Below are 23,153 nucleotides of genomic sequence, written 5' to 3' on the forward strand. Positions count from 1 at the left end.
CTGCACCGCGTCCTTCTCACTCTGAGGACTGGGGGCAGGACAGGGCAGCGTTCAGTGGGTGCCAGGGCAGACAGGGGTGCAGCGGGAGCCCCGGGGATGGCATGGTGGAGGGGACCAGTGGTGATGGAGGGAACTGATATGATGGAGGGGACTGGTGTGTGGGTGTGCTCCAGACACCCACCGTTATACTCAGAGTCCAGCGCTGTGTGCTGAATTCACTGGCTTCTTCATAGGTTTTTCCACTGCAACGACTCGATCTCCACTCGTTTCCCAAACTCCTGCTGCAGGAGGGAGCAGGCAGGGCATCGGGTGCTGCTGGGGCAGGGAAAGCCTGCAGCGCAGCACCCGGTGCCAACTGCACTCACCTTGTGCCGTTCTCTCACCAGAACGAAGTGAACTTCTTGCCAAAAGCCGACACCGCTGTGGGGAAGCCGGAGAGGTATCAGCATAGTGCAGCCGCCCCGGCCCCCCAGCGCCCTGGCTCCCCACCTCCCTGGGCCCCACACCGCAGGAGCACCGCATCCCACCAGCTGCACCCGGCCACCCCCAAAGCGCCCAACCCAGTCTGGGTGCAGAAGAGCATTACCACCCCGTCCCCATCCCCAGGAGCAGCCCTTACCTTCAGTCAGTTTGCCTGCTTGTTCCGCTGCCCCACCCGGCAGGATTTTAGAGAAAACGCTCTCTCCTTCCCCACCGGGCTGCCCCGTGGCTGTGCCGGTGGGACCACGTGGCCCAGCCGCCTTCGGACCGGCTTTGCTGTCTGCTGAGGGACAAACAAAGCCACTGTTAGCAGGGGACGGGCCCAGCCAGAGGAGCTCGGCTGAGCCCCCAGGGTTCAGGTCAGGCAGCCGGTGCAGGCAGCGATGGCACCGTGCTGCCAGGCCCACTGACCTGCTGCTCCCAGAGGCTGCGCCGCAGGTGCTCTCCCTGGCTGCTGTGGCACTTTCGCTGCAAGTTTGGATGCATCCATCTGCTCTGCTTTTGGCTGGAACAGGGAAGACAGCTCTCAGGGGTCGCCCTCCCAGCACAGATTCCACCAGGGGTGGCCTGGGGTGGGAGGCAACACCGAACTCCTGAACGCTGCTCCACAGCCCCAAAAGGGGCAGCAAGGGATGCATGGCACAGGGATGTCCCCTCGAGGGGATGCCTGCTCCCATGGCACCCAGAGGTGGCTGTGGTGAGCACACGGGTGGGATACACCTTGCCCCATGGCTCTCATCCCCAGATCTTCCCCCGCGAGCCACTGGCCATGGCCAGCCAGGCAGAGCTGTGGGGTCAGGAAGCAGCCAAGCCCACACTTACCGCTGGCGCTGGGTGCCCACCCGGCTGTGCGTGGAGCGCAGCTGGTGCCTTCCCCGCCGCCTGAGCTGGCCCCGGCTGCTGCTGTGGTGGCCGGGATGATGGGGGTCCCTGTGTCCTGCCCCTGGCCTCGGGCTGTGCTGAGCCTGCTGGTTGGGCAGCCTGCTGTGCTGCTGGCTGTTGCCGCACTGCCTGCTGCCCTGCCTGCTGTTGCCTGGCTGCTGGCTGCTGTGGGTGTGCGAGGGGCTCTGGCTTTGGCACTGGGGTGGCTGACCCGTGTGGCTGGGGAGGCTTCTGTGCCTTGGGGGTCTCGGCGCTGTGGTGGTGAGCAGCAGAGCGAGATGGTGGGGTGTACTCGGTGGAGCTGGGGCCGTAGGGCGCGGGTGCACGGCACTCCGGCTGCTGTGCCTTCTTGGGGGCAGCCGGCGGCCCGTGGCCACGGGGCTCGTGACGGCTGGGCTCCCGTGGATGCTGCTTGGCCGAGCGGCGCTGGGGCTCATCACCAGCATGCCGCGAGGTGCCGGCGTGGCGCTCGTATTCCCTGTGGTGCCGGTGCTCACGGTGCTGGGGGTAGTCGTTGTGCTGCCACGGGTCCTCATCAGGGGGCTCGTCGTAGTCGTGGTAGGTGTGCTTAACCGGGGGTCTCTTCTGTGAGGAAGAGTGGCCACCGTAGTGCCTGACCCTCTCTGCCCGTGCCTCCCTGGGCTTATCAAACCAGTCCGTCTCTTCCTGACCCAAATGATAGGCTTCGGGAACCAAAAACAAACCACAGTCAATCTCTCACTCAAGGCTGCCCGGGCGGAAGCCATGCAATGAGGTGGGAGAGGCAAGCAGCGGGCACGCGCGCGGGGGACAGCCTGTGCCGGCAGGGACGGGACGCGGCGCGGCACAGCATGGTGGGGCACCGTGCAGGACCAGCTAACACCGAACACCCGGGGCAGGGGAAGGCACATGTCAAGCAAACTGAGGCGGTGAGAGTGTCTCTGCATACAAGCGGACAGGCATGCCCCGGGGAAGTGCCATGCTCTGGGGTGGTCACCACGGGGAGCCGTTACCTTCACTGTCCGAGACAACGCAATGAGCATCATCCATGCCGTAGCCCTCCTCGTGCTTGTACGAGTGACTCCTTGGCACGTCTTTGATGTGCTTTTGCACATCAGGCAACGAGTGGCTGGAGCAGAACTGGGAGCAGGGGTCCCCTGCCGACTGGGGGCCGGGCCCCCCCGTGGCTCGTGACCCCCCCACCGACTTCCCCAGGGGGCTGACGGGGCTCTCCTCCTCCGAGGGCTGCGTGCGGATGGGCGCCCGCCCACGGCTCTGGCTCATGCTGAGGGATGAGGGCTTGGAGCCACCTTTCTGGGAGCGCTCCGTGCCCTCCCGCTCGTAGGACTTGCTCCGGCCGCCCACCTCCCGGCTGGAGGACTTTTCCACCCCATAGCCAGAGGAGCGGGTTCTGCTGCTGGCAGAGTAGACCCGCTCCTCCTCATCCACCAGATCCCGGCTGGAGACACCGTAGTACTTCTGCTGCTCATAGACGTTCTTCTTCAGGCCATAGGTGATCTCCTCCTGCATTTTCTTGGCCCTGGAGGCCACATTGCTGCTGCCAACCGATGTCGTCGTTGCGTAAGTGGCTAGGTCTGACTCCACATCTTTGGCTTCTTCGATGGGGGAGAACTTGGAGATCTTCTGCTCCATGCCCTGCTTTCTGTGCTTGCTGCGCTTTGAGGAGATGACGGCAGGCGCCAGGTTCTTGGATGAATGCTTCGGTAGTGCCGTGCTGGAGCCGTGCTTGTCCACCCGTGAGGAGTGCCGGTACTCACTGTCCCCATAGTAGTAGGATGAGCTGGTGGAGCTCCCAAACACCCTGCCATTGCTCTCCACGCCCCGGTGGTAGCTGTTCCTCCCTCGATGTTCAGGGCCGTGGTGGTCATAGACATCTTCCTCAGACTCCTCCTCAGCTTTGGTGTAGCAGCAGGGCCGGCTGGGGCCTTCAGTGTCCCCCAGCTCACTCTTCTCCCTGCCGTGGCGGCTGTCGGTGCCCATGCCCACCGGTTCCGCTTTCTGCCCCTCTACTGGTGGGCTCTCCTTGGTGAGCTCGCTGATGTCCTCGATCATCACGTAGTTACGGGGGATGTTCTGCTCCAGGTTGGTGTAGAGGGACTCGGAAGAGAAGCTGGCTGAGGGCCCCTGGGCCACGCTGGCTCTCTCGGCTGGCCGGGCCTCGGGCGCCTTGTACTGCTCGTAGCTGCTGCTCACTGGCGCAGTGCTGAAGGTGACGTCGGGAACGGCGGAGGAGCTGGTGACTGTGCCAATGACCTCGTAGTTGGTGGGGATCTTCTGTTCCAGGTCGGCCAGTGAGGTCTGCCGTGGCTTCTGGTGCCCACCAGCGATGTCCGCTGGGCTCTGGAAGAGGGCGGGCTGTGCTGCTGGCACGGTGGCCGCCCCAGCGAAGGCGCTCGGGGCTTGGTAGGGGTTTTGGGGCCGGAAGCCCGGCTGGCCTGGGGTGCCCAGCTCCGGATATGTGGGGCCGGGGGCCGGGAAGGTGCCGGCTGAGGCGAAGGCAGGCAGCGGGGCCGCAGGCAAGCCATCCTGCGAGGTGCTGGCCGTGGGGTACTGAGGGGGCTGCAGGCGTGCTGGCGGGAAGGCAGCGGGGCCCTGTGGGGCAGGGTATGGGTAGGTGTCGTAGGAGGCAGCGGCGGCGGCAAAGTCAGGGTACTGCCCGGCAGGTGCGGGGTGCAGGCCAGCACCATCGTAGGCAGCGAGGCGCAGGCTGTGCAGCTCGCTGTCAGACAGGTAGTCGCGGCGGTCCCCGGCGCAGCGCAGGTAGGGGTGGTCCCGCCCGCTCCCCCGCTCCTTCAGCAGTGACTCCTTGCGCTGGGTGATGCCCAGCTCCAGGTACTTCAGCTTGGCGTCGATCTCCTTCTCCTCCTCATCGAGCTCTGCCTGCTTCTTCCGCAGCTTGGTGGCCTCGTGCTCCACCAGCCTCAGGTCACGGTCCAGTTCCTTTAGCAGGCTGGCCTTGGTGACCGGCGCGGTGGCCTTGGGGGCCAGGCTGCTCAGGTAAAGCTGGGAAGCGGCCGGGCTGGCCAGGGGGACATGGGGCTCCTCAGGCGGCGGACTGGGAAGCGTCCGCTTCACCTTGCGTGCCAGTGGGCTTGACTGCAGTCCCCCCACCTGCAAAGCCAAGCGACATCTGGTCAGGGGCACAGGTGGGGGTCCCTCCATGTCCCTCCCAAGCATCACAGAGCATTTTGCATGCCCTGGGGCTGTGGTGAGGTGGCCCACTATGCACGTGTTCCCCCATGCACTGAGGAAGCGGCATTTATGTAAAAGCACAATAAATAGGATGGAAGTAACAGGCAGGGCGCTTTCCGTGAGTAATTACCAGGGGTGGCAGCCAGCCAAGTGCCAGGCTGGCCATGTGCACGCCGCTGCCTGCCGCAAAAACTGCTTTCTGTCCTCAGGCGCTTGGCAGCAGGGCCCAGGGGAGTGGCTGGGGGCTGCTGCTGCCCCGGGAATTGCCCCAGGGCTCTCTGCTGGGCACTTGGCAGCCTAAGGCAACCTCGGTGAGCGGGGGCAAAGGCGGGAGCGAGAGCCGCCACAGCCTGAATCGGAGTCATGCATGGTGGCTGCTCCTTGGCAGAGAAGGGGGACCTGGCTTGGGCAGGGGACAGGGGACAGCCCCGACCCTGCCAGGGGGGCAGTTCCTGCCCGCTGCTGGGCTCATGGAGCCTGTGGAGCTCCAGGGCCTCCCTCCGGCTGCCGGCTCTGGTGCAGACGGCTGTGCACACCGGCTGTCATCAGCTGCTATGGAAGCCAGCCCTTTAAAATATTAATTGCCACAGTACTAATGAAACCGAAATGTCCCGAGGTGCCTCCTGCAGCCATTCCCCAAGGGAAAGGTTTTCCCTGTGTTGACGTACCTGGGTGCCAGGGAGCAGCGAGTGTTGGTAGAGGGAGAACCTGTCTTTGCCAGCCTCCTCGGCGGTGGGGCTGATGGGCTTGGGGTCAGACAGAGAGCGCTGCATGGTCTTGATGGGACGCGGCAGCGACTGCTGACGCTGGGCCAGGTCGGTGGTGAAGTGCTTCTGCGGGGGAACGTGAGCCTTGTTCAGCCGCTCACTGGTGGCAAAAGAGGACTCCAGGAGGCGGTGGGGGGACAGTGGGGAGACAGGCGAGTAAAGGACCTGTGGAGAACGGGGTGGCTGGCGGGTTACCAGCTGGGAGAGGGACTCGGCCGGTAGATGGGACTGGTACCCGATTTCCAGGGGATCTGGCTTCTTCTTCTCAAACTTGCCCAAGGTCTGCTGCCGGACAGCGTGGGGGTCCAGGGGGCCCGTGCTCACCATCTGGATGTTGGTGGAATAGGGCGTGATGGTGGTGGGCACCGTCAGCTGGGGGACCACGATGCCGGGCTGCGGGGCTGCCTCCGGCTCCGTCTGGCAGGCCAGGCTCTCACCCCGCTGTGTCTTCTCTGGGGCCGAGATGTACTTCACAATCTCCACACGGGGGTCATGGGTGGTGATATGGATGGAGGGGGAGACACGGAGGAGCTGATCGGGCTCTGTCTGCACCGAGCAGTCGCTGATGGTCTGGATGCCCACACTGGCTGTGCTGCGGGCCACCCCCTCCAGCTTTCCCTCAGCACTGGCCTCAGCGTGCCGCGAGGCCCGGGAGCGCCGGCGGCGCACAGGCTGCTCCCACTCCCCACTGTCCTCCTCGTCTGTCTGCACGCTGCAGTCAGTGCTGCGCCGCGCTCGCCGCCGCCGTGACAGCAGGTACCGCTCCTCACCATCCTCCTCGTCCGTCTGCACGCTGCTGTCTGCCGTCTTCCTCGCCGTGAAGGCCTCCTGTGCCACCTCCTTCTCATAGGCATCACGCAGCCGTGGCATTGAGTTCCTCTTCTTGATGCCCCGGCCAGGCTCCCAGGACTCCTCGGCTTGCAGCGACATGTCTGAGGCCGAGCTACTGAGCGGCCGCTGTGGTGCAGGGTAGCGGGGACCAGCGGGCCCATCTGGTGCTGCCTGGCTTGGTGGAGGCCATGCCTGCCCATTGTGCGGCAGGGCCCGCGGCGCCTCGGCAGGCCCCTCAGGCGGACGGGCAGTGGGCTCAGTGGGCACAGGGAAAGCAGACTTCTGCCGCTTCTGCTCCTCCAGCTGCTGCTGCAGCTGGTGCTGGAGCTGGTGGATGTGCTCGAGCTGGAGGCGCTGCTGGGCGAGCTGCTCCCGCTGCAGGGCCAGCTGCGCATGCCGCTCCTCCTGCTGCTGCTGCAGCACCTGCTGCTTGATGCACTGCAGCTCCTGCAGCTCCCGCTGCACCAGCAGCTGCTCCTTCTCCCGGTGCCGCTGCAACTCTGCACGCTCCCGCTCCAGCTCCTCCTGCAGCCGCAGCTGCCGCAACTTCTCCAGCTCCACGCGCTCCCGCTCCAGCTGCAGCACGTGCTCCTGCTGCTTGCGCTGCCGTTCCTCCTCCCGCTCCCGCTCCTCCCGCTGTGCCCCATCCAGTGGTGGCTTGGGTACCGTGGGCACCTGCCCACCCTCCTTGCTGGCCGCTGGTGCCGCCGGCCCCTCAGCATGGGGAGCAGCCCCCGCTGGCTCCGCTCTCTGCAAGCCACCAATAGGGGCGGTGGGGGCTTTGGAAGCGGGACCAGCACCCGCCACCACCGGTGCTGTGCTGACGGGCTTGCCCAGGTAGACGGGTGTCTCCACCAGCGAGGCTGGCGGGGCTGGCCGGCTCGGGGCTGGGTAGCGGTAGAGGCCCTGTGCCGCCAGTGGGACACGGGGGGTGATGACCGGCAGCCTGGTCAGGCTGGCCAGTGGGACCGCCGCCACACCGCCCGGGCCATAGGGTCTATACAGCCCACGCAGCATGGGCCGCAGCACTGAGGCCGGCTGGGTGGTGATGGGCAGCGTGGAGGCGATGGGTGTGTTGATGGTGGAGTAGATCATGCCGTCAGCGGCCCGCACTGTGGCGGTGGAAGGGAACATCTGCCGGATGGCGCCCAGGCGGACACCGGGGATGTTGTACTGTGCCAGGCTGCCAAGGCCCTGCCGCGTCTCCGGGAAGGTGGGGTTGTACATCCTGCCATGTTTGGGGGGCACAGGGCCCTGTTGCTGAGCCGCCAGTCCCACCGTGGTCCCCGGCCCAGCGCTGTGGGCATAGGGCAGCAGGTCGGGGCCGTTGGCATGCCGGCCTCCATACTGGTCCATGGAGTTGAGGGCGGCGCACATACGGCTGATCTCGCGTGCCGTGGTGGCACTGTAGTGGGCCAGGCTGGACTCCTGGAAGCTGGCCAGGTCCCCCCGGGGTGAGAAGCGGTAGTCGGAGTAGATGTTGGAGGCCGAGCTGTACCTCCGCATGGGAAGTGGGTGGCCCAGCAGCTCCGCTGGCTGGCGGAGGTCAGAGAAGGAGCCGTACTGCAGCCCCTGGCCCAGGTAACCCCCCTCGGCAAAGCCCACACTGTAGGAGTGCTTCATGGTGCTGAGGTCCACTGCAGCATCACCCGCTGGGGAGGGGAAGGGCTGATCCCCCTTCGTGGGGTAGTAGCTCATCCCAATTTCAGAGAGGTTCGTGTCTGACATGGAGGAGTAGAGGCGGCCGAAGGCGCCAGTCGGGTAAAACTTCTGCTCCTCATAAAGCGCGGGTGCTGGGGCTGGCTGCTCTCGGTAGGGGAAGGTCTCTGGCAGCTCTGGCTCTCTGCTGCCGTAGAGCGGCCCACTGGCTTTCCGGCCAGGTGCCGATGCCTCCCCGGCTTTCTTCTCTGGCATCTTGGAGGTGGGGTTGAAAGCCCCGGTGCAGCTGCCACCAAAGGGGAATTTGTAGACCATGTCACAGCAGGCGACCTGGCTCTCCGGCTTCACACCCGTGAGGTCCAACACATTGGCCGGCGGCTCCTCCTTCAGCACTTTGGTCACTGGTCCAGCCGCCACCTCCTCCATCTGCACCATCATCACCTGGGATTTCTTGCCGCCCAGGGCAAGGAGAGGGCTCTGGCTCTTCAGCTCCACTGGAACTGCCCGGTACAACTCCGAGCCCGGCTCTGGTGGGAAGGCCTGAGGGTGGCCACCAATGTTCTGCGCCCCACTGGTCTGTGTGATGAGCGCGTCCTTCTTCACCATCTGGCCTGGCATGCCATACCTTGCAAACTTGGTCTGGGGGGCAGCAGTGGGCTCAGGCTTGCTTACGGCTGCTCCACTGGCTCTGACAGTGGCTGTCTGGACACCCTGCTCCACCTGCTTCACCTGTGCCAAGCACACCGGGCTCCCAGTCCCCTGCCCAAAGTCCACCCGGCTCTGGAAAGGGTCTCCATAGACTACAGGCTGCTTGGCCTGCGAGAGGAGCATGGGGGAGGCTATGGCCAGGCCGGCGGTGCTGGCTGCTGCGATGATGGCATGGGGCTGCTCCTGGGCATTGAGGTTGATGATCAAGGGCTGGATGGCCGTGGACTGTCGACTTGGGATATGGTCCAAGGTCAGGCAGTACTTCCTGGCCTCAGTGGCCAAGGAGGTGAGATCCATACCTTGGTCCGTTATGATGATGGGGGCAGACTTCAGCGCAGTCCGTAAGTCTACAGCGTTAGTGCTCGGCACCTTGGGCCCTGGCTCAACCCGGGACGTGCCGGGGATGGAGGAGATGCGGCAGAGGGAGATGTTTTCTGCAGGAAGTGCTCCCCAGCCATACAGCCCCGTGATGCTCTCTGTGGCTGAAGTCACGGCAGGTGCCTTCTGGCTGTGCTCCTTCACCGGTTGTGTCCTGACATAGGCACCTGGTGGCTGCTCTGGCTCCAGCGCCTGGCTGTAGCCATGTGCCGGCAGCTGCCGGCTTGGCCTGGTGGGAGATGAGGTGGGGGATGTCGAGGAGCCGGAGCTGACCGGCTTGGTTTGGCTGGCCGCGTCAGCCGCCAGTGTGATCAGCATGAAGGGGGCATCCTGTGAAGAGGGCTGCCGGGTCAGGCGCGGCGAGCCTGCCCGGTGCGGCGTCTGCGTCCCCTGTGCCACCATGGGTGAAGAGATGGCGGGGCCAGCAGCGGCAGCGGTGGGACCCTCGTAGGGGAGGAGGGGGCTCTGTGTCTGCGTGGAGAACTCTGCTGTGGCCTTTGCAGCACGGGTGGGACTCTGTGTGGGGGAGGTGGGTGACAGCGGAGGGCTGGAGCTCTTGAAGAAGGAGTATGTCTTGGGCGGTGGGGGCTTGCCATCGCTCGCAGCCGGGAGCTTCTCCCTGGCTGTCTGCACACTGATCTCCACCGCTGCCTTGCTTCTGCTGGTGTCCTCCGTCTGCGAGCCGTAGCTGATGGTGCTCTTCACTGGAGTGTAGCTTCTGCCAGCTATGGGTGGGACCTCTGGAGCTGGGGAGCTGTAGCTCCGCAGCACGCTCCCAGGGCTGCCCGCTGCTGTCGTCACCGTGCTGGCACCTTTGCTGTAGGCATAAGGAGTGGTGGCAGCCTTGGACACGGGGCCGGGCGCTGCTGGGGTGATCTGGACCTTGGCTAGGTCTTGCCCCTCTTTTGCAAAATGCTGGGTGACCCGGACGTCAGGAATGGCCTTGCCTGTGCTGCTGTCAGAGGTGGCAAAGGAGACGGGAGCGGAGAGCTGCGTGGGGCTGGTGCCAGGGGTGAGCGGACCCCCGTTCTGTTTCATCAGGTCAGCATAGGCGCTCTCGGCATTGAGGAAGTGCTTCTCCTGGTACGTCTCGTCCTGCCCCTTTGCCTTCTCTCCCTGCTCGAGGGCCAGGTCAAAGGAGGAAGACTGGTGCATCCTGGAGATGCTCTGTGAGGTCTGCAGGATCTCTTCATACACCGCTCCTGCCTTCGGCAGGGCACTTGGATAGCTGGGCTGGGAGGGGCGTGTGGGGCCACCGTCATACTGGTACTCTTCAGCATACTGGTACTCAAAGCCATTCTGGCCTTCGGTGCCGTGGTAGCCAACCTGCTGGTAGCCACTGCCATAGGAAACAGCCGGCTGCGCCTGCTGGACCTGCTGCCTCTGCATCATCTCTGCCTTCCTCATCATCTCCTCATAAGCTTCCTCGGCACTCTTAAGGGGCTTGCTGGCCGGCTGGCTGGGGCCGCTGTCCCCCTTCTCCGTTGGGGAGTACAGTGACATGAAGGTGGGCAGGTTGTACTCGCTGCCCGACTTGTACAGCTTGGAGGCCACAGTGTCGAAGCTCTCGGCCTCCGAGTCAATGGAGGGTGAGTACTCGGAGCAGGAGGAGCGGTGCAGCTCCTCCATCTCTGCCGCCTGCCGCAGCTCCTCAGTGGGAGAGGCATCTTCAATGGGGGAGAGGTTGCTAGGGGGGGTTTTGGAGCGCTCCCTCCTCCGCTGGGCCCTCAGCTCCTCCTTGTCACGCTTGGTCTTGCGTGCAGTGCTCCGGATGCGCTGCTGCTCCACCTCCCGCATCTTCTCCTGCTCCCGCAGCAGCTCCTCTTCCTCCCGCAGCTCCTCCTCCTCAGACGAGTCCTCAATGGTGGGAAGCAAGGGCCCGTGCGAGCGGTGGCGAGCCTTCCTCTGCTGTTTCACCTCCTCCAGCCGCTGCCGGCGGCTGGGGCTGCTGTCGCTGTCCTCCTCCAGGGAGGAGATGGAGGTGGGTGAGGTGCCAGAGGTGTAGCTGGGTGTCGTGGCTGGCAGGGTGGAGGAGTACTCACCCCGGGACCGCTCCTCAGGGGAGCCCGTCAGGCTCTCCATCTCCAGCTCAGGCTCCCGGTCCAGGCTGGCATCCACCTCCTGGCCCATCTCCATCTCCCGGCCGTAGCCAGTCGTGCTGTTCAGCTCAATGGTCTTGAAGCGCCGCAGGCCTCCCTGGGCTGTGCTCAAGTCGTCACCCTCCGCCACCTCCAGCTCCTTCCCCTCCTCCTTGTACAGGCTGCTGGGGCCATGTGGCAGGCGCCGCTTGGCTGATGCCGCCTCTTTGCCCTTCTCCACCTCAGCCTTCTGCCCGGCTCTGGGGACACCATACTTGGTGCGCCCATAGTCTTCCTCCTCTTCCTCAAGGTTGTCCTCCTCTGCGCTCATCTCTAGGATCTGCCTCCGCATGAACTCCTCATCGCTCACCTCCACCTCCCGGCCCTTGGGCTGAGGGGGCACTGGGGAGAAGCCCCCCTCGCTGCTGTCCTCCACATAGTCGTGCCGCAGCTTGCTGCCAAACTCATCTGATGACTCTGCGCTCTCCCGCCGCTCCCGCTGATTCTCCCACTCCAGCGAGTCCTCATCCTCCTCCAGAATGTCCTCCAGCTCCTCGTCTGAGTCGAAGGCTTCAGGGGTGATGGAGAGGTACCGTGGCCGCTGCCGCTGCTGCTCCTCCTGTGGCTCTGGGCCACCCTTGCCACGCTCGGCAGGCTCTGGTGGGGCACCCCGGCCTTCCAGAAGAGGCCGCATGCTGCTCTCCAGCTTGGTGAGCTCGGAGGGGCTGGGGGGGCTCTGCCTGGTCAGCCCGGTGCTGCTCAGCTTCTCCTCCTCCTGCTGCACTAGGCCGGTGATCTCGCTCTGCGAGCTGGAGATGCCATCGGAGGAGTAGCCGGTGTCGCTCAGGCTCTGGGGGCTGCGGGACAGGTCCGGGGGGTAAGGCTTGCTCCCGTCCTGCGGGCAAGGGAGAGCACAGCGTCAGACCCAGGCAGCTCTGGAGCTGCTGTCCCCACTTCCCCCCAGATCCTCTCCTGAGGACCACACAGAAGGTCTGGGCAGCACTGGGAGCCTGCCCAGCATGAAGGTCGGGGCCGCCATGTGTCCCTCCCTCAATGGCTCATCAGCAATTTGTCTGCGTACTAATGAAGGCAGGTAATGGGGTGAGCTGCAGGCGGGGGGTGGCACAGCACATGTCCCCAGGGGCAAAGGTGCTGTAGGACTCATAACTATGTTTAAAAAATTGGGCCCCATCAGCATTATCTCCCCTGACACCTAACACAGGAAGGCTGTCTAACGGCAATATCGATTTTTTTACTATCCACCACACAGAGAGCCAGCGGCGGCTGAGCCCTGTCCGTCAGCCTTGGGATACCAACGGCCACACGCCCTTCCCTAGGGAAGGGATGCGAGGGCAGAGCCGCCTGCTGCTCTTCCCAGCATGGGGAGAAGCCCAAGCACTGGTAATAGGGGTGGGGGAGTCTGGGGAGGGGGCAGCCGTTGTGCCCCGGCACCCGGCCAGGCTGGTGCGGCAGCACTGAGAGGACAGGAGCTTTGCCAGCAGCCGCCGTGGGGAACAGCCGCCTTTTAATGAACTTTAATTTCTCTGACTGACAGCCCTGCAAAGCAGCCTTCAGAAGCAGAGTGGCCCCCAGGATCCTCGTTAGATGCCAGCAGAAATAAACAGGCCCTTTTAATTGACATTACAATTAGGCAGCACTGGGGGCAAGCCTCTGAGCCACGGGGAAAGTGCCGTCGCACCCGGACCCAGTCCAACATCCTGCCAGCACAGAGGCACCATGGACCTTATTTGATTTTTGGGGGTGTAAGGAGCCTCTTCCCTGGGGGCTACACAACAGCACGAGGGGCAGCCATCCCCTCCCAGCTACTGGGGATCTCCTGCCATGTCCCCTCCCGCGGGAGGCTGTGCCAGCTGCTGCTGGGATGGTTGCTTATGAGGGAAGAGCATCCCAATGCAGCTGAATATTTCCCTGAATTCTATTGAATTTTTAGACAGCTGGGACGAGGAGTTTGAAAAATGCCCACTGCTGCAACATGAAAGGTGAAACAAGTTTTCCATTTAACAACAAACTGAACTGCCCTTATGTTATTTCAAAACAAATCCAAAGGACGGAGGTGACCTGCACTGTTACATTATGCCCAAATTGGTGTCATGCTAATATAAAGAAGGCAAAGACCAGCACACTGCTACAGAGCCTGTGAAGCTCCTAAGTGGTTTGGGAATGCTGAGACAGCAGTGTTTTGAACTCACCAATTCCCAAAAGGCCATTTCCCGAGGCAAATGGCCTCAATGACACAGATTCTGCTCTGACTTGGAATAAACCCCCCCCTGTTTCTGAGCACGGCCGCTGGTGGAGGCATGGCTCAGCGCCATGCCAGCCCTGGGCAGGCTGCAGTCCCCAGGGATGCCCAGAGCTGGATGCACCCAGAGAGCTCACCTCCTGCTCCTTCGCCCGCGGCGCCTCGGGGGGTGCCCGGCTCTCCTTGATCTCTGCCTCGGGTTTGGGGGTTGCGCTCTTTGCCTTGGGCGCGGCACTCTCAGGAGCTCTGGAAGGCTCTGGGGCAGCTTTGGGCAGCAGCTTTTCTTCTGCTGGCACTGGGGGCTTCTTCTCCACCGGGACAGGGCTTGGGGTCTTGCTCTGCCCGGCAGCCCGGAGGCTCCTTGCGGGTGAGGGCTGCTGCTCGGGGGCTGCCACCGGCTCGGGGGGCACTGGCACGGGCGCTTTCGGCTGCTGGCTGGCGGCTGGGGGCTGGTGCCGTGGGGAGCCGCTGGGCGGTTGCTTTGGGGCAGGCAGTGGCATCGGGGCAGGGTCACCGAGGCTGCCTTCCAGCAGCCTCTGAGTTTGGCAGTTCAAGCACAGCCATTCGTTCTTCTGCAAAACAAAGAAAGGAAAAGTTCTGAATAAACTCTGGGAGCTTCGTCCCAGCAGGGACCTCTCCAAGAAGTTCAGCAGACGGGACACATGGCGATGGCGCAAAGGACTCAGCCCACTCAAACCAAAGAACCTGCTTCAGGGAGGCCAGGTGGTGAGCACGCAAGCGCTGAAACGCTGGTGCTGTGGCAGAGGGGATGTGCAGCACTGGAGCTGGACCCTACAAACCACCTAAAAAAGGCCAACCACCCAGCTTAAACCTACCCCTACCTTTGTCCAGACCTCACTGATGTTCAGCCAAAGGGACCATGGCTATGACAAAGGCATTTCACACTCTGCCCCACAACACCTCAGCATCACCAGCTCTTTTCATCTCCAGTCTTGTCGGTATTACAGTTTTAAGTGAAATTAAACAATGAAGGCAGATTTCTACCGTAGCTTAACACTTCTCAGGCTCCATACGGCTTTTCTCTCACTCTGGTTTGTTTTCCTTGATACAATAAAGGTTTAATAGCATAATCATAATACTTAAGGATATTTTTTTTCTGGGTTATCAGAAAATGCTGGGTACAAAAGTACGCAAAAATTTCCCAAAGATATTACCCAAAGTACACGCTGTGCAGGAAAAGAACAAGACAATCTTGTCTAGTGAAATTCTCAGCAAGAGCTGTCATTTTATGGCCTGGAAAAAACAGCTTGTGAGCGGGGCTGTGAGTGGCAGATAGCCCATGGGGCTACAGCAGGGGCTCTGCATTAAGAGATCAGAAGCACTTTCCCCCCCAGGTTGTCCAAGGGCTATTTTTACCCACCCAGGAATGTCCAGGAATAGGGCTCTGACATTTCCTTCCCTTTTGATGTTTCATCATCTTAAATCTTTTCGTTTTTGCTGCTAACAGCCCAATATGCTCCAAGTCCTTTTCCCAGAACCCTCTTGCTGACCTGTTGCTCCAGAAGCTCAGGGTGGCCAACCTCGGGGGGCAGCTGGCCCCAGAGGAGCTGTCACACTCTTAGAGATGTGGTCTTGGTCTTCAGCGGGACCAGCCTGGGGCCGGGGCTACAAGCCAGCAGCATCTCCTGGGGCCAGAGTCTCCATGTAGAAGATGAGGTTCACCAAAATGGCCTCAAGGAAACAGCCTCAAGCTGCACCAGGGGAGGTTTAGATTGGATATTAGGAAAGATTTCTCCACCAAAAGGGTTATCAAGCCCTGGAAGAGGCTGCCCAGGGTACCGGTTGAGTCACCCATCCCTGAAGGTATTTAAAAGACTTGTAGATGTGGCACTTAGGGACGTGGTTTAGCAGTGGACTTGGCAATGCTGGGTTAACAGTTGGACTAGATGGTCTTAAGGGTCTTTTCCAATCTAAATGATTCTATGATTCTATTCTACGACCCTAAAAACCATACCTAAGGGATGGCAGCAGCATGACGGGCTTAACACCTGCATCCCACACCCAGGAGTCCCCACATTTTGACAAGATGCTGGAGACGCTTTGCAGCTGGTGGTGGCCAGTAGCAGGCAGTGGTGGTGGGCTTCCCCACGGACACTTCTTCACTCACACAGCAATCTGGCCCAGAAGCAGCCATCCAGCTCCCACTCTCCGGGAGCAGAGGCAGGAGAGCTTCTTCTGTGGAGAAAGGGCAGGTGCGCAACACCCTCCCTCCCAGCCCCACTGCCCCGCAGCAGCCCCTGCTCTTCACACAAACATCTTAAGAATACCTTGGGGCTTTGGAGGGCCAAGAAAAAATAACCCTTTCAGCACGGTAATTTTTAATTACTGCTTAATCAAAGAGAAAGTCTAATTAAGAGGCATGTGCAACCTATTGTATCTTAATGATTGCATTTGCTTTCTTTTATTTCAGAACTCGCTCTCATCCCTATACCTCTGAATCAGATCTCCTCGCCCTGCTCCGCTGTGTAATTATTTCAGACTGCAGAAGGAAATGTGATTGCGTGACACAAACTGAATCCCTGCCTCATGGAAATACGTGGCCTTTTCATTTCTCTTTCAGGAATCCCATTTCACTTCACCAGAGCTCCCTCCCTGATACTAGGAGCACGGGGGAGGTGTGATGCAGAGGGGACAGGCTGCCTGTGCCGGGGCAGAGCTCAGCTCAGCTCCTGCCCTTCACTCTCTGCGACACCATCATGCCAGCTCCCAGCTTGGTCCTGCAGGAACCAGAGAAGATCAGCCCACCTTGAACTACCCAGCCTGCCCCACCCAAGCCCTTAACATGCTCCCTGAATGGGGCATTGCCCATGCTCACGCTGTCCCACCCTGCCAGACCGTGGTGGCTGGGAAGGTCTGGACGAGGAGATGTGCACAGCTGCTTTTGCCCCTCCAGGACAAAATTCAAGCTAAGGATGACCAACGTTGCCCACCAAGTGCCAGCTGCAGACACTGAGCGCTAGTCTGGTCCCATCCAAGGAGATGGCTCTTGTGCCTGTGGAGAGGCAGGAGCCACACATGTTCTGGCCAGTGCCCTGCTGGGACAACCACCATGGCAGGACACCCTCCAGGAGATGTAGCCTCCTACATCAGCATGCTCCTTTTGTCTAGGTGTGCCTGGGTACAGATGTATGTGCTTTGCAGGAGTAGAGGCTCAGGGTGGACACTAGGAACAGTCCCTTTGCCGAGGCAGTGGTGCAGCCTGGGGCAGTCACTGTGGGGTCTCCATCCTTGGAGGGGGTTCAAAACTTTGCTAGACAAAGTCCCCTGTGTTGGTGGCCGCCCTGCTCTGCATGGGAGGCTGGACTGGGGACCCCACACTGTTCCACCAGCACCTCCCTGAGTCCATGCCGGCAAGGGTCACCACCACAGTGCAAGGCAGGCATCAGCAGAGAGGACCTGCTGGTGTCATCTCATCAGGATGAGGCTTAGGGGTCCTCCAGGACCAGCTGAGCACAGGACTGATTTGTGCCATGGGGATCTGATAGCTCCACAGATTGGTCTAAGCATCCTCTCTCAGGTTCCTCCCACCTGTGGCTCTGCGGCCATCCCCCTTGGCAGCTGCCCCACTTTGAGCAGCTCAACCTGCCATCCTGGTCTCGCAGATGTGGCAGCTCAACTCTTCATGGGACCACACCGGGAAACGGATAAGGGAACGATCTCCAGTAAAAACAGCCCTGCCAAAAAGATTGTGGAGCTTCACTCTGAAATGCCCCTTGCTTTTCACAGCAGGCAGAAAGGCACGGGGACAGAGGGAAGGCAGAAAGTAGGGAAGGTCGCGGGTGGAGCTGGCCCTTAGTCTTCGCCAGCCATGAGACGTGCTGGCCAAGCCCTGGGAAATGCCCAAGATGAGAGACTGGCATATAGTGAGTTTGCATTTTCTCTTCCTGCCTTGTCTTTTGGCACCTCTGGGGTCTCCCAGGCCGGGGAGACCCTTCTGACATCCCAGCACCCTGAGCTTTAGTCTGAAACCCTGTGGAAAATCACTATGTGGTTACAGCCCTGGACGGCAGAAAACAAGCAAAGGGATAACTGAATTTTCCTGAGCCATGGGAGAGCCCCCAGCCCCGTCAGCAGCCAGCACTGCGTGGAGCTGTGTGTACGCTGTGAGTACAGAGCGTGCTGCAGCAGCCAGCGCAGCGTTTGCCATCACATCCTGGCACTTGCTGCAGTGAATACCGCCAGCAGCAGGAGTTGCAAGCTGCCCAGCTCCTACGCGCACACAGCGGGGGGCAAGAAATCCTGCCCGTGGCAGCTGTGGGAAGATGGAGGCAAGCAAAGCTGCCTGTGCCCAGCGGGAACATCGCTGGCCAACCTCTCCGAGCTCATCACCATCTTTAGCAGACCTCTGCAGCCCTATCAGCACCCGGCACTACCACCCATCACGCTGCTGGATGCTAAAACCCAAGGGGCTCAGTGAAGATGCTGCATCTGAGGCATCCCACAGCCCCGTGCCAGCACCCCACACTCTGCCAGTGACAAATGACCCATCCCCTCCCACGGCCCCGCAGGGTTATCAGCTCAGTGTTTGGCTATCCCGCAGCATCTCTGCTCCCTCTCAGAGGTATCCGCGCTGGAGCAGCTCCCCCACACGTATAACTTGGCCATGGGCATTTCCCAGCTAACACGGCCAACAACAGGATTAGGCTGCCCCTGAGAAAAATGCAAACATTCAGCGACTGGCTGATTTGCTAACAGCTTGTAAATCCCCACCGAGATTAACCAGATCCCACAAAGATAATAATAATTAGGCTGTATTTAGTGCTTTGCATGTCCAAACTGTTGGATGCCCAGGAAGTCAGGGTGCCTCTCACCGGGGCGGTAAGCGGGTAAGGAGCTTACAGCAAAGGCACGGTGGCATCTGTCTGTCTCTGTGCTTAAAGATGCTGGAAACCTTGGACCTGACTGGGATGGGGATGGGGGTTTGCTCAGCATGAGGTCTGCTGCCTTAGGATGCGCTGTGGCAGTGGGCATGGGGGTTTAACCACATGGAGCACAAGTGATGGTGACCTGGGGCCGATGAAGACTGCGGCACACGAGGAAGACAGACAGCACACGGGCAACACCGCTGGGATGCAGAGCGGGCTCCAGGCAGAGGAAAGCATCAATAATTAAAGAGAGGGATGAAACCAAAGCACGCCTGATATACCATCTTAAATGAAGAGGCACTGGCACAGCAGGGCATGCTGGAAACTGGCCAGGCAGGCAGGCAGGGGGGTGAGGGTGCCGGGGGGGCTGCCCAGCCCAGCCAGGTTATCAGCTTACACCCCGGGAGGGTCACTGCCCTGACCCCTTGGCTCCCAGCTTTCCTCGCTCCCAAACCACCGGATTTGCAGAGGAGTTAGGGGGAAAGCAGGTTTCCAGAGAAACAGTGCTCCTGCTGGCATTAGGGGCAGGACAGAGCCCCTGGCCCAGGGCAGCCCCCGCCGGAGACGGAGCGCGGGCGGCTTCCTTCAAGGCATCACATCCCAGAGGCAACAACGGTCCTGGGTTTTAATTGCGTACCCCACAAGCGGCACTGGGAAACGCAGGCTGCAGCCACAATTCCCACAGCTCTGCTGGAGGGGCCCCGATTGAAATGCCAATGGCTGCCCGGGGGCTGGGGAGGACTGGCAGCAGCCCTGCTCCCACGGGAGCCCCCGGGGATGCCGCTGCAGCACCCCAGGGCAACACACAGCCGGGGTGCGGGGTCGCCGCACATCAGGGGTCTATGTGTGTGTGTGGGGTGCTCGACTCCCCTCCAAGCTCTGGCATTCACTGGCAGGTGGCCACAGCCGTGCTTGCCAACATGCACCAGGTTTTACCCTGCAATTGTTTTAATTTACTAATGGGCAACAACAAAATTGTAATTAACTAAAATAGAAGTCTTCCTGTGTAATTTTGGTCAATGTTACCACTTGGCAAGTTAATTAAATGCTGAATTCCCCAGCGCTGCTGCTTTTTTTGTTTGGTTTGGTTTTTTTTTAATGATGGAGCCAGCAAGCTTCAGCATCACGGTTGCACATGAACCCCCTATTCAGCAGCTCAGAGGTCTGAGAGCCTCAGTGGGAGCCGGCGGAGCCAGAGGCTTCCCAGATTTCCCTGGAAGCTTCCCAGCTTCCCCAGTTAGCTTCTGCCTGCCAGTTCCACTGTCCCCGTCGCCCCTGAGACCCTCACTGTAACCTCTCCGGCTGCCGGGAGATGCATAGCCATGGTCTTCATCCCAGTGCAAAATGCTCCCCACCATACCATCCCTAGGACTCTGTCTGGTTATTTATGTTCTACAGTATTATTTTACACAATCAAAACGATATCTATTAAAATACCAGAACAAAAATCTGTACAAAATAAGATAAGCAGCATGAGGTATAAGTGTCTCGCAAGCCAGATCTCATCTCCCAGCATTAAATGCGGTGAGTCTCACCAGAATATTTCATTTATTTGCTGACAAGTACTGTGCAGGGCTCATCACTGTGACAGATGGGTGCATGGAAAATATGGAAAACACTTCTGGTATCTGAATCAAGATCCAAATTAACAACAAGAACCTCATAAAATCATTTCTCAAGCACTTCTCTCAGCCCTGCTTGCAGGAAACCTCCCGTTTAGGAGGGCTCTTGACATACAGACACCTTCTACGCACCCTCCTGCAGCAGAAGTGGGGGCATCTCACTGTATGATCCCACCTCCCAAGCGCTCAGCATCCTTGTGCTAAGAACACCTCAGCTCTGTCCATACTGTGGATAGTTTTTAGCACAGTTTTAAGGGAAAGGGACTGAGTCATGCTTGATCATTGGATGCCAGGGCTGTTTCAGACCCACCTCAGGCAGTGCCTGGGGTCTGGCTGGCAGGCTCTCCATCCTTTAAGCACCCCTGTGCCCTTTCCTTCCTCTGGCAAAGATGCTCTCTGCCAGCAGCCTCCCCAGGCAAACCCTGGTGCTCATTCCTTTTGGATGCTGCTGCCCAAGTGCTGGCTGATGCTTGCTCCCCTTGGTTTCAGCCCATTCTGAACTCTCCCGAGCCCCTCCAAATCACCCCCCACCATGGCTGGAGGCACCACAGACCTCTGCCAAACCCCTTTGGCCGAGCTGCTGCAGTTTTAGGAGGTGAGGGGGAGCATGCCAACCCAAGCCAACTGGCGCCTCCCTGGGATGCTCACCTATGGAGGGGAGGATGCACATCACAGTCCCGACCACAGTATGCTCACAAAGGGCATTTTTAACCTCCTGTGCCATCAGCAAATAAACCACAGGCCTGGTTTTAGCTCTGCCCCAGCCCTTATCTCTCCTAGGAGGCTGAGGCAGTGATGGGATTTGAAACGAGGAATGCGCTGTGAGGGCGGAAGCACCAGAGATCAAGAGGCGAGATGGAGCAAATGCAGGAGATGCTGTCAGAGCTGCACCTGCGGTGGGAAGACACTGGGGAGGATTCGGGTGGCCCCAGCACCAGGAGGGGACCGAGACCAAGGGGGACCAGAAGCAGTGGGCAGGCAGGGGCAGTCCTGGGGAGCCAGGGGGACAGGCAGAGCTGGCTGTGCATGGCCAGCACTGCACAGATGCACGTTCACACACCGCTGTGGAACAGCCACCTCCAGGACAGGGCAGAAAGCACAGGGTGTGCTGTTGCCCTGATGGTGCCTTTTTTCCCCTTGAAAACACCCTCAAAATCCCACTCAAGCTAGATGCAGAGCTGCCTGAACCTGTGCTTGCTAACTGCTTTAATGCCAGCATACGCGTATTGCTTCTAAAGTTTATGCATGTGTGTATGTGTGTGTATATAGATATAGATATATATAAAATCAGTAAATAAAAAAGAAGCACTAAATACAACTCTCAAATGCTGTTCAGCGGAGCAGGTCATGTTTCTGGAGCCCAGCTGGCCACGCACCGATGCCTGCCTGGCTGGGGGAGCGAGGGGGGCTGGCAGGCTCCCCAGGGAGTCACTTGTGCATCCTTCCCGCTGCCCAGCAGGAGGCTGTTGGAGGCAGAGCAGCGAAGATCTACTTGCTCAGCGTAAAGCCGCGGGCTCCTAGGACCATCCGCAGGGAAAGGCAGCAAGGGACCACACACACCTCCCTTAGTCGAGTTTCCTTGGCTGCCAACTGCTCCACACTAATTGACTTCATTACCATCAGCTGGGCAAGTATTAGTGCAGGGTTCACAGATTAGCCCAGCTGAAAACCACCACAGTTATTTCAATCCCGTGCTAAATATAGCATTTGACCAAGCAACCCAGTGATGTGTTTTCCAGCATCAGCCTATTCTTATCTGTTCCCCCGGCCTCTGTCAGGCTGATGGAGCCAACAGTCCCTCCCCAGCTCTCTTACAGATGTGTGTGATGTATCAGTGGCCTTCACACTGCAATAATGTGATTAAAAGCAGTGCAGGGTAATGAACTCGCTGGGATGAGCTCTGCATCGCAGGGCTCGTTTTCTGCCTCCCATCTGCTCCACTCCATCCCTCTTCCTCCTCTGTGCTGGGACCTCTCCCAGTTGGAAAAAAGAGAGAGAGAGAGAGAACATGGGAGAAGCTGCACATGACGGCTGAGTGCTGGGGCTGCCATCAGCTGCCGCAGGAGGGAAGGGAAGGACGTGGGCAGCGGCAGCTCCCAGCCCCGGCTACAGCAGCCGCAGGGGAGATGCGGTGTCTCGCACCAGTGCTCCCCCCCTCACCCACCCTGCCCAGCAGGGGCCTGGAGCAGGAGCAGCGGTGCCTGTCCTGCCACCCATCCCCTTCACTGGTGCCACAGGGAGGGAAGGCAGAGCGGAGACAGGAGCTGGGCAACCAGGTGCTGAAGTGGCCACAACAGTCCTGCTCCTGTGGCACCGAGGAGCATCCTCCTCCCTCGGCTCTCCCTTCTCCTTGCCCCTGCACATGCCTCATGCTGGGGAGTGTTTTCCTTCCCTGCTCCTGCCCGCAGCAGGGATGCTCCAGGGATGCACCAGCCCGCCATGGCGGAGGCTGAGGGCCTGAGAGACAGCCCCTGAGGCGCTCCCAGACTCCCACCCTGCGGTTCGATACACTCCATAGCCAGCGGAGGATTATTCCAGCTGAAAGTCTTTGACTGATGCGTAATAGCAACACTCCCCTCCGCTCGCCTTCGAGGAATAGCTGTGCCTCTGCCAAGTCCAGCTTATGCCACTGCAGCAGCCGATGGCTGGGCTGGTGAATGGTGCCGCAGCGGCAGGACAGCGGCGCAAGCCTCCGTGGCCGTAGGAGGACTGCCAATGTGGTTTCTACCAGCACAACCAGCCTGGACTACCTGTGGCTTCTCACCCAGCTACAAACCTCAGCGACTGTAGCCCTGGGTCTGGGCACTGCCACTGCAGGCAGCCCCTCCTGCTGCAGAAGTGGTGATCTGCAGAAAACCAACGGGCTTTTTGGGGCGCTGACCCATGGACATGGGCACATGCTGCTCTGCTCGCTGCTGAGCTGTCCCAGGGCTCCCAGCCAGGGTCCTTCCCAAAGCGGGCTTGATAGAGGCTAGGGGAAAACGCCACCCACTCTTCCATGTTATTAGGAATTGCGGTGTCAGTGTCAAGCTTAGACTAATTTTTGATGTGGTTATTTCAATGTTTTTTCCATGGAGCTGGGAAACAAGCTCACCTTGACTGACTGAATGTCAAGGGGCCAGCTGGAAAACCTGTTTGGATTGTTCGGCTAGGACCCCAGAATAACTCCCCCTCCCTGCTCTGGCATCCACCTGAAGCACCCATGGCCAGCAGCTCCCAGCAGAGCCCAGCTTCGGAGCATCTCAACACCCGCATCCTTATGCAGCCGTAGCCATGAGGCAGGCTCCCCCAACCCACCCCTGCCCCCTGCCCATCTTCAACCACCTCCAAAATTAAGGCAGCTGCTGCAGCAGGAAGCACCTTCTGTATTTTTGGTGCTTAAAAAAAATATCTTTTTGAACGGCAAGAAT

At 60.3% G+C, this 23,153-nt stretch overlaps 1 protein-coding gene across 4 annotated transcripts in view; it reads right to left on the minus strand.

Annotated features, from left to right (window-relative positions):
* Positions 1-23,153, minus strand: part of BSN (bassoon presynaptic cytomatrix protein) — a 96,520-nt gene that overhangs the window by 2,532 nt on the left and 70,835 nt on the right. For 2 of the 4 annotated variants that reach the window (XM_055806584.1, XM_055806587.1), the window contains 8 exons: positions 13,373-13,807; positions 5,223-11,870; positions 2,355-4,473; positions 1,303-2,045; positions 892-985; positions 620-763; positions 366-420; positions 182-281 (listed from right to left, as the gene is read on the minus strand). In XM_055806584.1, coding sequence (XP_055662559.1) covers positions 380-420; positions 620-763; positions 892-985; positions 1,303-2,045; positions 2,355-4,473; positions 5,223-11,870; positions 13,373-13,807 — 10,224 coding nt within the window. In that variant the 3' untranslated portion in view covers positions 182-281; positions 366-379. The remainder of the gene's footprint in view (positions 1-181; positions 282-365; positions 421-619; positions 764-891; positions 986-1,302; positions 2,046-2,354; positions 4,474-5,222; positions 11,871-13,372; positions 13,808-23,153) is intronic. The other 2 variants (XM_055806586.1, XM_055806585.1) reach the window with 2 other exon arrangements.

The sequence above is a fragment of the Falco peregrinus genome, chromosome 5, assembly GCF_023634155.1.
Source record: "Falco peregrinus isolate bFalPer1 chromosome 5, bFalPer1.pri, whole genome shotgun sequence".
Classification (NCBI taxonomy): Eukaryota; Metazoa; Chordata; class Aves; order Falconiformes; family Falconidae; genus Falco; species Falco peregrinus.